The sequence below is a fragment of the Ochotona princeps genome, chromosome 1 (genome assembly GCF_030435755.1).
Source record: "Ochotona princeps isolate mOchPri1 chromosome 1, mOchPri1.hap1, whole genome shotgun sequence".
Classification (NCBI taxonomy): Eukaryota; Metazoa; Chordata; class Mammalia; order Lagomorpha; family Ochotonidae; genus Ochotona; species Ochotona princeps.
This window is the reverse complement of record NC_080832.1, coordinates 120,621,647-120,638,152: the sequence shown is the minus strand read 5'-3', so window position 1 is coordinate 120,638,152 and position 16,506 is coordinate 120,621,647. Positions and strand designations below refer to the sequence as shown.

The 16,506-nt window shown below is 45.4% G+C and overlaps 1 protein-coding gene across 1 annotated transcript in view; it reads left to right on the top strand.

Annotated features, from left to right (window-relative positions):
* The window catches only part of MRS2 (magnesium transporter MRS2), a 30,638-nt gene extending 16,085 nt beyond the window's left edge, over positions 1–14,553 (top strand). The window contains exons 8-11 of the mRNA XM_004593120.2: positions 10,257–10,409; positions 11,242–11,359; positions 13,728–13,841; positions 14,291–14,553. Coding sequence (XP_004593177.2) covers positions 10,257–10,409; positions 11,242–11,359; positions 13,728–13,841; positions 14,291–14,401 — 496 coding nt within the window. The 3' untranslated portion in view covers positions 14,402–14,553. The remainder of the gene's footprint in view (positions 1–10,256; positions 10,410–11,241; positions 11,360–13,727; positions 13,842–14,290) is intronic.
* The last annotated feature ends 1,953 nt before the right edge of the window (positions 14,554–16,506 follow it).

Below are 16,506 nucleotides of genomic sequence, written 5' to 3'. Positions count from 1 at the left end.
ACACCTCTGTTGTGGGAACTTGGCAGCTGGAACAGAGCAGTGAGGGAGAGAATGATGTTGGAAGGGAGAAAGTGGGACCGGGCAGGATGAGTAGCGCATGGGTACAAATTCTGTAAGCTTGGTCTGATTTTAGAATGTCAGTCTTGTATTTTTGTCTAATGAATTTAGAAATCATTTACTCATTTTGCTTGTGCATACTGAAGTTAATGCTCACTTTGTAAAATACATTATTTTTAATTGACGTGGTAATTGTACCTATTTATGGATACATTATAACTTTTCAATACACCTGTTTGATACAGAATGGTCAGGTCAGGGTAGAGTAGCTGACAGCATACTACCTGTATGTTGTATAGCAAAATGTTTCTCATCCCCGTATAATGATGTATATTTTCTTGGGGTGAAGGACAGTATTTCAGCACGTGGACATATCAGGCAACTCAGTGTTCTTCCTTTTAGGTTTGGAGCCTCCCAGCTCCTCCCCTTAGTTCTTCGTGAACTATGTGTCATGTTACTATGAACTGAAGTCACCCTCTGTACTGGAGAACACTGGACTTGTCACTTCTGTCTGTGTTTTGGTACCTGTCATCCGGCTCTCCTAAACCTCCTTTCTCCTCAACCTCTCTTAATCATTGTGCTTAGTTTAGAATAACTTCTTTTTTTCTTTTTTTTTTTTTTTATTAATTTGCATTATGTGACAGTTTCATAGGCTCTGGGAATCCCCCCACCCTTCTCCCTCCCCTCCCCCTGGTGGATTCCTCCACCTTGATGCAGTATTACAGTTCAAATTCAATCAAGATTCTTTCCTTACAAACATATACCAAGCATAGAGTCCAGCTACTTACTGTCCAGATGGGTTGACCAGTTTCTTGGGGAGACCATTTCTGGTCCAAAGTTAGAGCTGGTAGAATATCATCCCAGTCAATTAAGAGTCCCAATATAACATCAACAGCAGTTTGCAATACTATGGAATTGACATGGTTTTGAGTAACCAGTTAGAATAACTTTTCTTGAGAGAACGTGCTTTGTTTGTCTTTTGGGTAAAAACTCTTCTAACTGATGAAAGCTGATACTTCATTTTGTTTTTCACTTGCAGTTTCCTAATGGCTGTTCTCTAATTGTTGGCCATTTATATTTCTTCTTTTTTTTTTTTTTTTTTTTTTGAGAAATGTGCATTCAGATCCTTTGCCTTTTTTTTTATAATTTATTATTTGTTAGGATTTTTTAAAGTTCTTTTTATATTCTCAATACTAATCCTGCATAAAATCTTTTTATCCCATTATGTCTGTTGTCTCTTGTGTTGTTTTTTTTTTTTTTTTCCTTTGCTCTAGAGAAGCTTCTTAGTTTATCTTCTTAGTTAACTTGTTAGTTTATCTTCATAGTTAGCTGTTTTTACTTCCTTACCTGTGTTTTTGGAGTAGTATCCAAAAGAAAACCCAGCATATATGCCAGCTTCTGAAATGTTCACCCTGTTTTTTTTCCTAGTATTTTCGGAGTTTCAGATGTTGAGTTTGGATGTTTGATCCATTTGGAGTCAGCTTTTATGTAGGGTGAGATGTTGGGCTCAGGAGTGTCAGCCCTTTGCCTTCTTGTCTGGTCTTCAGTCCATGCTGTGGATGCCTTTGTTCAGAATCACTTGGCTGTAAAGGCATGAATTAATTTCTGAATCTGTATTCAGTTCTACTCTATTTCTGTGCCACTGTGGTGGTATTTTAATTACAGTAGTTTTGTATTGTATCTTGGAATCCGGCATTGTGATTCCTCCAGCTTTGTTCTTTTGTTCACAAGTCCTTTCGTTATGTGTGGTCATCTGAGCTTCTACAGGAATTTTAGCAGTGTTTTCTAGTTCTGTGAAAATGACATTAGTATTTTGATGTGAACTATATTGCACCTGTGCATCAACTTGGTCCTATGGACATGTTAATCATATTAAGTCCTCTGATCCATGAATAGAGATCTTTCCACTTGCTCATGACTTCTTAAATTTTTTATAAGTATTTTTCTGTGTAGCCTGTAGGATAGTCGATTAGATCTGTAGGAAGAGTAGTAAGAGAGGACGTTGGGAAGCCTTCCCAGTGTGGAGCCACCGCCAGCTGCAGTCCTGTAGAGAAGGCTTTGGGAATGAATAGGCCAGGAACTCCCTAATCTTCAGGTTTACGTGCCACATCTAAGAGAAGGGCGTCCTCCTGCCCAGATTCTTCCCTCCTGTCTTAATCTTTTCCTGCTCAGTTTTACAATAGTGTATTTTCATTTTACTTCACAGTCATAGTCATAGCCTTAAACTCCATTAGGCAAAAATATCAACCCCTAACTGGTAGAAAAAAAAAATTCCTCAGTGAATACAATAATAATCAACTACCAAGATGTCAGTCTGACTCATAGATTATATTTTGGGACTGTGTATTATACAGATCAGGGAAAACTGGATTATTTCCCTAGGCATAATGGTCTCCAGCTGCAAAGAAAAGATTGCATTCTTTTTTGGTGGCCGAGTGGGTATTCCATAGTGTATATATACCACATTATTCAGTCACCAGTTGATGAGCATCTGGGATGAAAACAGAACAGTATAGATAACTTTCATATGCTGATTTGCTTTCATCTGGATAAACTCCCAGGAGTGGGATGGCTGGGTCACATGGTAGGTGTATTTTCAGTTATCTGAGAAGTCTCAGTATGTGTTCCATAATATTGCACTGGTTTAGATTCCCACTGATAATGGATTAAAGGTACCTTTGCCCCCTCATCCTTGCAACATTTACTGTTTCCTATATGATAGCCATTCTCACTGGGGTGAGGTGAACCCTATTGTGGTTTTTCTTTGTATTTCCTGATTTCAAAATTCTGGTGATAACTGCCCTCATAAAAGGGGTTTGGCGGGGGGGGGGTTGGGTTCCTGCATTTCAGCTGTTTTGAATAACTTGAGAATTGGAATTAGTTCTAAGGAAATTGAGCAGAATTCGGCAGTGAAGCCATCTCCTGGGCTGTTCTGTGTTAGGAAGGTCTTACCTGCTGATTCAGTCTCTAAATATTGATCTTTTAGGTTTTTAGTGACCTCATAACTCAGTTTCAATAGATTGTGTCTGTCCAGAAATCTGTCCATTTCTTCTAGATTTTCCAGTTTGTGGGAGTATAGCTGTAGTAATTCCTGATATTCTTTTGTGACTGTTACATTTGTCATATTTCCTTTTCCTCTGATTTTTTTTATTGATATTCCCCCCACACACATTTTTTATTTTGGTTAGTTGGGTCAGTAGTGTTTCAATTTTGTTTACTTAAAAAAAAAACAGCTCTTCACTTACTAATATGTATATATATATTTTTTTTTGTTTCAAATTTATTTCTTCCTACTAGTTTTGTGTTTTGGTTTGTTGTTCCTGGGTTCTGGAGAGGCACTGGTTGTGTATTTGATGCCTTTCTTGTTTCTTATTCTAGGTATTAATTGCTGTGAACCCCCTCCAAGCACTGCTCTTACTGTGTCCTCTGAGTTGTGACGTATTAGGCTGTCATTTTCATTCATTTCCAAGAATGTCTTGATCTCCCTTTTTTTTTTCTATTTTTTTTCTCTCTCCGTGTGGCACTGGCATCCCATAGGGGTGCTGGTTTGTGTCTTGGCAGCTCCTCTTCCATTGCAGCTCCTTATTTAAGACCGGGGAAAGCAGCAGAGGATGATGTAGGTGCTTGGGTCCCAGCCCCCACATAAACCTGGAAGACCTGGCTCCTGACTTCACTTCACCTTTGCTCTTGCTGTTGTGGCCATTTGGGAAATGAATCAGCAGATGGAAGACCTCCCTGTGTGTCCTCTCTGTAAAAATTTTCGAATAAAAATAAATGAATTGTTTAGAGAAATGTATATTCTGCATCTGTGGGTTGGAATGTTCTATAGGTATCAGTTAGGTCCATTTGATCCATGGTGTTGATAAGCTCTGCTGTTTGAGTTTCTGTCTAGTTGATCTGTCCACTGATGAAAGTGGGGTATTGAAGTCACCCATTATTATTGTGTCCTGTTACATCCATACAGGTGCCCTGGCCTTGGATACGTAAACATTTTCTATAGTCACGTCTACTTGTTCAGTTGATCCCTTTGGTTTTACTTAATGCCCTTGATTTCCTTTAATATTTTTGTTTTAAAGTCTATTTTATTAGTATTAGGATGGCTAAACCCACTCACTTTTCCTTTCTGTTGGTGTGGAATATCGTTTTCCATCCTTTCACTTTCAGTCTGTGTGTATCTTTGTTGGCAAGGTTTGTTTCTTGTAGGCAGCAAATAGATAGGCCTTATTTTTAACCCAGTTCTCCAGTCTGTATTTTTTGATTGAAGATTTTAAGCCATTTGTGTTACTATTAACAGGTGACAACTTGGTTCTATCTTTTTAACATAAAGCTCTTGTCGTTTGCTTTAGATGAACTTTGTAGCTTTACTAGGAAATCCTCTGCCTTCTTTGGTTATGATTATCATTCTCTCTGTGTGTAGCACATCCTTAAGCAGCATTTTAGGGGTCGGTGGGTGGGTGGTGGAAAATTCTTTCAATTTGTTTTGAAGGTCTTCACCTCAGGTAAATGAAAGCTTTGCTGAGTACTGTGTTCAGGATTGGCAGTTTCTTTCTGTTGGGACCTGGTGTTTTTCTCTCTTTCCTGGCCTGTAGGGTTTCTGATGAGAAGTCAACTCCAAGTCTGATTGGAGATTCTCTGAAGATAATCTGTCTTTTCACCCATGCACATTTTAGAATTTTTTCTTTGTGTTCGGTGTTCTTGTATTCAGGCAAGTGTTACAGAGAACTCAGTAGTAGACATGCTTCCAGAAGGCATAGACAGCATTGCTGCGTGGCAGCCTGTAACTGAAGTTCTCTGGCAGAAAGATGGGACAGGTGCTGATGATAGAGTAGCAGGTGATGTTCTCTGATATGGGAACCCGCAGGACTACGCCAACCCCATGTTCATACATGAGCCAAGACAGAGGAGTGAGGTCCCCGGAGGTCAGGGCGGAGGCAGAATACATTCCTCACTCCTCCAGAGGAATTAATCCCCCAGTATCCAGACCAGAGGATGTCATCGTGCTGGAGGCAGTGATCAGCGGGCAAAGCCTGCCACACTGGGACTGAGGACACCCTGAAACAGCTGTGACCTCAGTATGCACCTGGGCTTGCATGAGCACATGCCTGGATATCCATGGGTGTCTGCTAAACCCTGATGGCAAACACATTTCACTGCTTCCAGCAAGAAAATACATCCGTATTTTGCACTAATTTACCATCTCATTGATTCCATCAAGAAAATAGGTCCATGTTCCCCACTGACTTGGAGCCCAGACCGGAGGCTGGGCAAGGAGCCGCACACATTGGGTACTGACCAGCCTGCCCACAGACCTGAGAAGTAAGCAGGCAAGGTGGAGAACTGCATAGGTGGCTGGTGCCGGGCGGGGCTGACTCGTGGTGCTGAGTAGAGACACAGTACCCTGTGGGAGTCTTGTGCACAAAAACTGAGAATTCTGTGACTGCACAAATGGGTGTAGTGTGTAAAGTAGCTGCATCTCAGGGCACAGAAAGAACCACACACGGAGATCTCTCATGTGGTGTTTGTTCGGGTGTGGGCGAGGGTCACAGCTACTGTCACTCCCCAAGTGGCCACAACAGCCAGGGCTGAGCCAGGCGCACGCCAGGAGCCCAGAACTCCAGCCAGGTCCCTGTGGGTGACAGGAGCCCAAGCACTTAGGCCATGTTGGGCTGCTTTCCCCAGGCAGCTTGGCTCAGAAATGGAGCCACTGAGAACCAGACCAGCGCCATGCAGACGGCTGGAGTTGCAGAGGGCATCTTCACGGATGTGTCACAACACAGCACTGGCACCAGCAATTTGTGTTTTGTTTTCGATAGTTTGGTTACATTATTCCTCGGGGCAATTTTTTTTTCTGGGAGGGGGGGTTGGGGGGAGAAGAGCAGAGGGGAGGGAAGGGTGCCGGATTGCTTGGAGCTCCTTTAGGCTTCCTGGGCCTCTGTGTCTGCATCTTTCTACAAATGTGCAAAGTTTTCAGCAGTTGTTCCACTGAATAGATTTATTCGGCCTTTTCTTTTGCTTAAGAAACACCCATGAAGCTATTGTCTTCTTAACTTACACAACAACAACAAAAAGGACTTGGAGTTGGAAAGCTTTTTTCCTGCCCAAACCTGTTGAGAATCTCAGCTGCATCTTTTCAATTCTACTTACTGAGTTCTTGCTTGCCAGGATTTCTGATTGACTTTTTTATGTCTCTGCTAAATCTCTGGTGTCATGTTGTCTCCCTTATGCCATGGGATTGTTAGTATTCTCTTATGCTCCTTCAGCTTCCTTGACATCATCATTCCTCCTTCATGGGCAACCTGTAACTGCCTTTTCTCCGTGGCGTGTCACTGTGAGTCACTGTGTTCCTCGGGAGGCGTCCTGTTGCTCTCTCTCTGGTTGGTTTAGGTGCATCGGTCATCCCTTCCGTCAGGGCAGCCTGTGTGTAGTAGAGGGGTTTTTCTTGGGTGTTGATTGGTGTGCTGTGTTGGCTTTGGTTCCAGGTAGGTGCTTTACTAACCCCGTCGCTTCTTCAGCTGAAGTCAATATCGTTAGTGTGGCTGGTGTGTCTCAGTGGCCTAGGTTGCAGGGGTTGTGGGACTGCACTGCCAGTTGAGGCGCAGCTTTTTTTTTTTTTTTTTTTTTAAAGATTTATTCATTTTATTACAGCCAGATATACACAGAGGAGGAGAGACAGAGAGGAAGATCTTCCGTCCGATGATTCACTCCCCAAGTGAACCGCAACGGGCCGATGTGCGCCGATCCGATGCCGGGAATCTGGAACCTCTTCTAGGTCTCCCACACTGGTGCAGGGTCCCAATGCATTGGGCCGTCCTCAACTGCTTTCCCAGGCCACAAGCAGGGAGCTGGATGGGAAGTGGAGCAGCCGGGATTAGAACCGGCGCCCATATGGGATCCCGGGGCTTTCAAGGCGAGGACTTTAGCTGCTAGGCCACGCCGCCGGGCCCGAGGCGCAGCTTCTTAAGCCAGGCAAGCTCAGTGGCAGCTCTGTGGGGTGTGTTCAGTTGTAAGTGTGGTGCTTCTGTTGATTTCTGCATCATGGGAGTGTGGAACCACCGCCTATGTACCTAGTTGAGGGTAGCACCTTGATTGGAGAGATGGGTGCCAATGTATAAATGCCTCAGGTATCTGGCACACAAGCTGCCAGGACCTCCTGCTCATTCATAACCTAGTGAAGTCCCTTTGGCGTCAGGGAATGGCAGGTGCTGTATGCATAGTACTTCTCTGTGCTCTGTAGCTTCTCATCCTGTGCTCAAGTTCCTGCCCCACTCCCCAGAGGGTGGGGTCGTCCTGGGTGATGTGCTGAGTTTGAAGGAGGAAGACTGTAGGCTGCCTGGCTGACACAGTTCTGGAGGCTCAGTCCTTGGGTACTGACGTGGACACAGGGCTGGGGTGCTCAGTCCATGGGTACTGACATGGGCATGAGGACTGTGTGCTCTGTCCTTGGGCACTGACATGGGGCATGGGAGCTGTGGTGCTAACTCCATGGGTACTGACGTGGGCATGGGGATAGTGGTGCTCAGTCCTTTGGTACTGACGTGGGCACAGAGTGCTGTTGTGCTCAGTCCATGGGTACTGACGTGGGCACAGAGTGCTGTGGTGCTCAGTCCTTGGGTACTGACTTGGGCACAGAGTGCTGTTGTGCTCAGTCCTTGGGTACTGACTTGGGCACAGAGTGCTGTGGTGCTCAGTCCGTGGATTCTTATGTGGTCCTGGGAGCTGTGGTGCTCAGTCCTTGGGTACTGACGTGGGCACAGAGTGCTGTTGTGCTCAGTCCTTGGGTACTGACTTGGGCACAGAGTGCTGTGGTGCTCAGTCCTTGGGTACTGACGTGGGCACAGAGTGCTGTGGTGCTCAGTCCTTGGGTACTGACGTGGGCACAGAGTGCTGTGGTGCTCAGTCCTTGGGTACTGACGTGGGCACAGAGTGCTGTGGTGCTCAGTCCTTGGGTACTGACTTGGGCACAGAGTGCTGTGGTGCTCAGTCCTTGGGTACTGACTTGGGCACAGAGTGCTGTGGTGCTCAGTCCTTGGGTACTGACGTGGGCACAGAGTGCTGTGGTGCTCAGTCCTTGGGTACTGACGTGGGCACAGAGTGCTGTGGTGCTCAGTCCTTGGGTACTGACGTGGGCACAGAGTGCTGTGGTGCTCAGTCCTTGGGTACTGACGTGGGCACAGAGTGCTGTGGTGCTCAGTCCTTGGGTACTGACGTGGGCACAGAGTGCTGTGGTGCTCAGTCCTTGGGTACTGACGTGGGCACAGAGTGCTGTGGTGCTCAGTCCTTGGGTACTGACGTGGGCACAGAGTGCTGTGGTGCTCAGTCCTTGGGTACTGACGTGGGCACAGAGTGCTGTGGTGCTCAGTCCTTGGGTACTGACGTGGGCACAGAGTGCTGTGGTGCTCAGTCCTTGGGTACTGACGTGGGCACAGAGTGCTGTTGTGCTCAGTCCTTGGGTACTGACTTGGGCACAGAGTGCTGTGGTGCTCAGTCCTTGGGTACTGACGTGGGCACAGAGTGCTGTGGTGCTCAGTCCTTGGGTACTGACTTGGGCACAGAGTGCTGTGGTGCTCAGTCCTTGGGTACTGACGTGGGCACAGAGTGCTGTGGTGCTCAGTCCTTGGGTACTGACTTGGGCACAGAGTGCTGTGGTGCTCTGTGGGCCTCCCCAGCTTTGCGTTTTACTTTGGCAGGCCTGCCATGCCAGGATGAATTCCCTCCTTTCCCTAAGCAGGATATCTCTACATTGTGCTCTGCTCCCAGAGTTGTTGAAAGGGTGATTCGTTCATCTGCTCACAACCCTTTTTAATCCCAGGCATTGTGGCCTTGTTCCCCCAGCTCTTGTGAAGAGGGTGTGGTAAATGAGTTGTTTTGAGTATGTAACTCGGCTCCTTTTTTTGTTTTTAAGATTCATTTATTTTTATTGGAAGGCCAGAAACAGAAAATTTTTTGATCCACTAATTCACTCCCCAAGTGGCCACAACATCTGAAGCTAAGCCAGGAGCTTCTTCTGGGTCTCCCACGTAGGTGCAGGGTCCCAAGGCTTTGGGCTGTCCTCGACTGCTTTCCCAGGCCACAAGCAGGGAGCTGGAAGGGAGGTGGAGCTGCCGGGATATGAACCAGCGCCCATAGGGGATCCCGGGGCGTTCAAGGTGAGGACTTTAATCACTAGTCTATCGTGCCTGATCCATCAGTTGCTATCTTCACTGTTTCACTTTTGATGTTTTACTTTTGAAATACCTAAATGTTTCATTGTTGTTCTTTGCAGAACAATATCAGAAATTAGGTCATTTTCTATGTAGAATTTCCATGATCAATATAGATTCTTCACAACATTTTGAAAATTTGGCTAGACAGAATGTAGGTACAGTGTAAGAGATTTGAGGGGCTGGGGCTGTGTCGCAGTGGGTGAGCTGCACCCCACGTGGGTGTTCAAGTGCCAACTAGTCCCCTTGTAATCCAGCTAATACACCCAGGAGAGCGGTGGAAGATGGCCCAGGTTCCTGAGTCCCTGCCCTCCAGTGGGAGCCCCAGAAGAAACTCCCAGCCCAGCCCAGGTGCTTTGGCCATCCAGGGAGTGAACCAGTGGGTGGAATACCTTTGTGTTTCCTTCTCTCTCTGAAACCCTGCCATTCAAATAAGATAATACATCTTTTTAAAAAATTATTTTGAACACTGTAATTCTTAATTCCTGTCTTCAGCTGCTCCACATTGCCTTTTAATCGAATTGCCTTGTACAGAATTCCCTGTCACCTTAGCGTCTTTGCTGGGGAAATAAAGCAAGCAGCAGCTGTGTGTTTTGTCTTGTATGGAGATGACATTACATACATATTTTGAAAGGGAAATTGCCTTTGTGCTTTTTTGTCTGCGTTTTGTTTCACCGGATAGCGGTTTGGGATCTACAGTAACTCATCAGGGGTCACAACCTAGATTTGTCTGTCAGTGGTAGCACATGTTTGCTAGTCTCAGCCTGGGGCCTTGGAACACAGTGATGCTTACTAGCTTGTAGGGGGATGGAACTTGTCAGAGTAGCATCTTGCATCAGCTGACAGTCACTCAGAGTGGCCTCAGTCACAACCCTAGAAAAACAAAGGCCAGGTTTTTCACTGGTGGTTGAATAGAACATGCTAATCCAGGAAGTTTGAGTATGAAACTATGAAGCACTTCCTGGGGTGTGTTAATAAAGCCAACTGTTTGAATTGAAGTGAGAAGAGCAGTTCCGGGATTGACCACGCAGAAGAGATGGAGCTCTTATTGGAGAACTACTACCGCTTGGCTGAGGACCTCTCCAACGAGGCTCGAGAGCTCAGGGCACTGATCGATGACTCGCAGAGCATCATCTTCATCAACTTGGACAGGTAAGAAAACAGTTCATAGGTGCTGTCTTTGTAATGCAATTGTTTAAAGGACTTGTTTTGTGGCAAATTGGATAGAACCACCCCTGTGATACTGAGCATCCCATATGGATGCCGGTTCATGTCCTGGCTGCTCACTTCTGATCCAGCTCCCTGCTGATGACCTGGGAAAAGCAGTGGACAATGGCTATATTATTTGAGTCCTTGCAAGTCATCTGGGAGACGCAGGTGAAGTTCCTGGCTCCAGCTTCAGCCTGACTCGGCCCTGGTCATTGCAGTGGAGAGGAAATCTCTAACTCTGACCTTTTTTTTTTTTTTTTAAAGATTTACTTATTTTCATTGGAAAGGCAGATTTATAGAGATAAGTAGACAGAAAATTCTTCCATTCACTAGTTCACTCCCCTTATAGGTAGATGCAGTGGTGAGTGCTGAGCTGATCCGAAGCTGGGAGCCAGGAGCCTCTTTCAAAGTCTCCCACGTGAGTTCAGGGTCCCAGGGAGCTGAGCCATCCTCCACTGCTTTCTCAGGCCACAAGCAGGGAGCTGGATGGGAAGTGGAACAGCTGGGACACAAGCCAGCATCCATGTGGGATGTCAGCACTTGGAGGATTCGGCAGTTGAGCCATTGTGCCAGCCCCTGACTTGCAAATCTTTCAAAAAATTATTTTAAGTAAAGTTTGCAAGGAAGTAACATTTTAGAAGGAGTTGTACCAGCAGCATCTGTAACTACTGTAAAGAAAATTTTTTTCGAGAGTATAGATTTAGCCCACGTGGTTTTTATTTAGTGATTCTGCTCTACGTAGTGGCCCTTCTGATCTGAGAATTCTCTTTCCCAGCCACCGTAATGTGATGATGAGGTTGAACCTGCAGTTGACCATGGGAACCTTCTCTCTCTCTCTCTTTGGACTAATGGGAGTTGCTTTTGGAATGAATTTGGAATCATCCCTTGAAGAGGTAAGAAGATACCATTTCAGTAACTTAGGGATTCTTTTTTATTGTGTTGAAGGTCAATTGTTAATATTGTTTTAAGACTAATCTGGGAAGTACATATTGTGTGACAGGACAGTATTGTCAGTCTCTACTATAACATGCGTATGTCTGTCCCAGTCGGCTTGATGTCTTACTTGCAGTGACCCACAGGGTAAGTTTAATAACCCAGTGTTAAACTCTGAGGCAGTGTCCATGAAGAGTGCTTATGTTTTAACTATTATTTAAAATGAGTTAATTGGTTTTATTTATTTCAATGACAGGGAGAGAGAGGGGACATGTCAGATCCACTAAGTCACATGCCCAGCGTATCCACAGTAAGGCAAAGCTGGGCTGAGGCATGAGCTCAGTGGCAAGGTGCCAGCTGCCCTCATTGTGTACATTAGCCACAGACTGGACCGGAGCAGAGCCACGACTCTAAGCACTCGGATGCAGGATGCAAGTGTATCAAGTCACGTATCTTTTAAAATATATTTTTATCTATTTCCAAGGCAGAACCAGATGGAGAGACTGAGATCTTGCATCTGCTGGTTCATGCCCCAGATGGCTGCAAGGGCCTGGGTTGAGCCAGAAGGAAGCCAGCAGGAGCCAGGAGCTTCCTCTGGGTCTCCCCAGGCACTTGTGCCATCTTGCGCTGCTTTACCAGGCCACCAATAGGGAGCTGGATTGGAACTGGAGTAGCTGGCACCTGAACCAGTGCCCGCATGGATGTCAGCATCACAGGACAGCAGCTTTTCCCACAACACTAGCCCCACCATGCTGCACCTTAATCACTATGTGGAACATCCACTCTGATTTTTTTAATTGTTTCAGTGTGCACACTTTATTTAGCTCAATCGTTATAACTGAAATATTCATCCATAATTTATAGATAGAAAAATGTGAGGCTCAGAAAATGTAGCAAACTTGTTTAGCATGAAGCTAGAAAATAAGAGTTAGGATTTGAACCAGGACTTCCCTTGTGGTTTGGCTCACCACATTCCACACAGCTCTCTCTTACATCTGAGCCCTTCTCACCAGGCTCCCAGCCGTGACTCTGAATGTGCATTTAGCCCACTGGGGTGCCGAGTGCAGGGTTCCAGTCATCCCTCAGGCCTATTCTGTGTTCGCCCCAGGCTGGTAATTCCCTCTCATCAGGACCATTTTCTTTACTGTATTCAGGCTTGCATCTTTTAATGTAAATGTGATGTAAAAAAAGGTAATCAGTGTCACTTTATGAAACTAGTCTGTGGCACTCAGCTTTAGGGTCAAGGTGCAGAGCCTCCTGAGTCGGAGGGCTTGCCCTGGCTGCTGCTGCATCTCCCGTGTGCAGCTCCTCCAGCGTTCCACACTGGCTGCTTTCACCTCTCCACTCTCAGGTTGTTTTATTTTAAACCTGGGTAGTACCATCTGTCTCAGCCATCAGCTTTTTGTGCCCTTTCACTGGCTGTTACCCCAAGCTATACGGTTGTATGTGCCCAGACCTCTGCTCCCAGAGGCCCATGGCATTTGGGGCTTGGTTGGCCTCTGATGTGGCTTGCTTCTGAATTGCATCACGTTTTTGGCATTCCCTGACTTTGGTTCTCTGTGAATCCAGTCTATAGTGATTAACACTTAGCAGGCACAAATTACTGTGAAACAGAAGAACCTAGGGCCTTCAGTTGATCAGAAATGTATTCTAACACCAGCTACCTCTTAATCACGCCTTCTGACTCATGTGCAACATGTAACCGTGTTAATTTTGAAGAATCCTGCTCACGGCAAGAAATTTCCATCGGTGAGAACTGGTCGGTTATATAACAGGTATCATGGGGGCAAGTGAGTTCCCAACCTCTGGAGATAACCAAACCACCTGGATAACCAGCTGCTGCCCTGGCTGTGCAAGATGAACTTAGATTTGTGATTCTTTCTGTTAAAGCATATTTGCTATATGTCTGAATACTTTCTAGATTCATGTCCTTAATGTCCTAGTCTTGTTACTACCATCCATGGATATATAAACTTTCTTTTATATAATTTCCATTGATTATTTAAACCATTCGCAGGTGTTCAGTGCCCCAGGCACTGAAACCTAGTTTGAGAACTGTACTGAGCAGAAAAGTACGTGAAAACATGCTTGACCGGTTAGAAATAGAAAAGCAGCTCTGTTGGCTGTGACTAAAAAAAAAAATGTATGCCCTTCTCACAGCATACTTCCTGCTGGTGTATTCTGGTGCTTTCCTTAGCCTAAGTTTTTAACAGAAAGGGGGGCTGCACAGTACCAAATAAACTGCTTGTAAACTCGGGGGCAGGAATAGTACAGGGAATTTTCCGTGGCACCTAGCAGTTGGTGACTGCATGAACTGTTTTCTCCTAGGACCATAGAATGTTCTGGCTGGTTACCGGAATCATGTTTATGGGAAGTGGCCTCATCTGGAGACGTTTGCTCTCCTTCCTCGGACGACAGCTGGAAGCTCCCCTGCCTGCTGTGGTATGAAGGGTGTGGCTCATAGGAGTATTGCGGAAGTCTCACGTTCTGGCTCTGGTCTCACAGGCTTTGTGACCCCGTGCAAATTGCTTGACAAGATGTGGAAACCGAGGGAGGTTTAGGAATTTGGGCAATACTCACTTCAAAGCATTGAAATAACTAATGTGTGAGGCGCGTTGTAAGCATAGTGCCTAGCACAGTAGAGATACTTTAAAATGTTCATGGCTACAGTTTTTAAAATGCATATACTTTTCATAATTGAATGTTTTTTCCTGAACCATCTGAAGCATGCTTATGTGTCATGTAGAACACTGTGGCAGGCTATTAGATGTTGATTCTTAGGCAAAGCTTTTGTTGCAACCAAAATGAAATGTTTCTTTGTACTTGAAGTTGACACTACCATGATAAAAACTTTCAGGCACAAATCTGAGTTGCTTCCCTGCTTGATTTAGATGGCCTCTTTACCCAAGAAGACCCCGCAGGCCGACAGGAGGATGGAAGTGCGAAGCAGCCCACGGCCAGATGGACTTGCAGCAAACCGGAGCCTCCTCCCAAACCGCTAGGAACAGCCCTGTGGCTCCTGAAGGCCTTCTCGTGGCAGTCACAGAGCTTCCCAGACTGCTAGTCCATGGATTCAGATACTTGGAGGTTATTAATCATGCGTACTTGTATCTAACGATGAAGGCAGTAAAACGGTCAGCAGAAACTGATGGCTGCTTCACTCAGAATTCTGAAAGTGCACACGGCAAGCACGTATGAAAAGGCAAACTTGTTCTTATGGACGTGGAATGACTAATACAAGGATAGACACAGATTTTACTTGATTTATGCACATCAGGAAAAGTATGGTTTCTTGTGCAATGAGATCAGAGGCCATAGTTCTTGCTCAGGAAATCACAAGAATGATTCCACGCACGAACCCTCAGGTGACAAATGCTAGCACGCCCCATGTTGTGCTTGGGAAGGCTGTGCTCAAGAGTCAGACACAGCCTTATCCTGCTTGCCTCCTCTGACATCTACGTGTAATGAATCCCAACCAATCAGATCTCACTCCACCCCGTTTGTTTTGGTGCGTTTAGAACCTTAGGAAGTAAAGTGAAAAGGAGACATTTTGGTTCTGTGCTTTGCCTTTCCTTTCTTGGTGGCTGGGCAGAGAAGTCCAGCAAGTCTCTAAAGCTCAGAAACAGGCCTGCTAAAATGAGAAAGCACAGAATTAGAATTATTTTCATAGCTAGAAGTTGTATTTAAAAGATGGGCTTAAAGTCTAACAACTGCTAACCTTTATCATCTTACCTTTAATGTGTGCTGGATAGTAAGTACAATAGAAATGTGCCTGCAAAGGTGGCCAGGACAGCTTTTAAGCTGTATTGTAGTAGTAACAAATAGATCTCCTGTGCTGTTGTGAATGAGTTTAGGGCCCAGAGCTAATGGGGCCTTTGGTATTTGGAACAAAAACATTACTCCAGCAGATGCGGAGGAAAAAGAGCAAAGTTAGAGGATTCTTCCCTACTCCCACGTGAGCTAGAAGGCACCCTTTGAGGGAAGCTGGAGACTGGGCCACTGAGGCTTGGAGAAGCGGTCTGCTGCTTGTGGCATATTTGTTGGAAGCAAACCACTATGTTGTTCTTGCAACCCCAGAGGACAAAATTTGACCAAGATCCAGCACAAACTAGAATTTGGATCACTTGTTAACAGTTTCCACATATGCAAAATAACAAGAGCTATGGCCCATTAGTACAAAGGCAAATAATGTCCTACCTCATAGTCCTATAAAGGAGAGCTCCTGGTGGTTTACCATTCTTGGTTTGGTCTCAGTATCAGCTAGCTGGTGACTGCCGGATGATATTTACAGGAGTTCTTACAAATGACAGTGCTCCAAAACAGTTCATTGGTTAACTGTTTGGAAGGGCAGTAAAATATAAGCAGTGAGCTGTGTGTACTAGCAACCAGACATACATGCAGGTAGGAGAACCCCAGGACAAGGTGGTGGTATCTTTGGGAGGACTTGAAGAGTGAGGAAGTGTTTGCTTTGGTCTTGGACATAAACTGTGATAGATACCACTTTGATACCAGAAAGCTATTTTGGTAAGTTATTCCAAGAGCTTTATTTTTGAAATTGTATTAATACATTCACATACTGAATATTGCCTTTATTAGTAATGCCCATGGTTTAATGGATGGCGCAAGAGACAGGAACTTCATCCTGTTACGCAAAAGCAATGGAAATAAATGCAAATATGTAGATGTCTTCTGATATTTTGAAATAAAGACTTTTGAGTTAAAGCTCTTGTATAAGTTAATGAGACACTAAAACCCCGCAAGATAATTCTAATAGGTTGAAATGCCAATGCTTGGTACCTGAAACCAGACTGCTGTTCTCCTGCCACAGGGAGCCAGAGGCGATTCCTGGCATGCACCTGTCTGCTGCCCCCCCATCTGTACCCACCTGGTGCGCACATCTTGGCAGCCACTGGAGCTTTTCCTTAGTGTCTGGTTTAACTTTCCGTCCCTGCACTGGATTCCTCCTGTCTCTTCCCCCAGCCTCTGCCTCCAGAGAAACTGAAGGGGACCTCAGTTTTTTCCTGCTTTAATATCATTCCGCCACCAGATCCTCACACGATAAACTAGCACTGGCAGACAGACAGTAAAGCCTTCCCGTGCTTAGCGA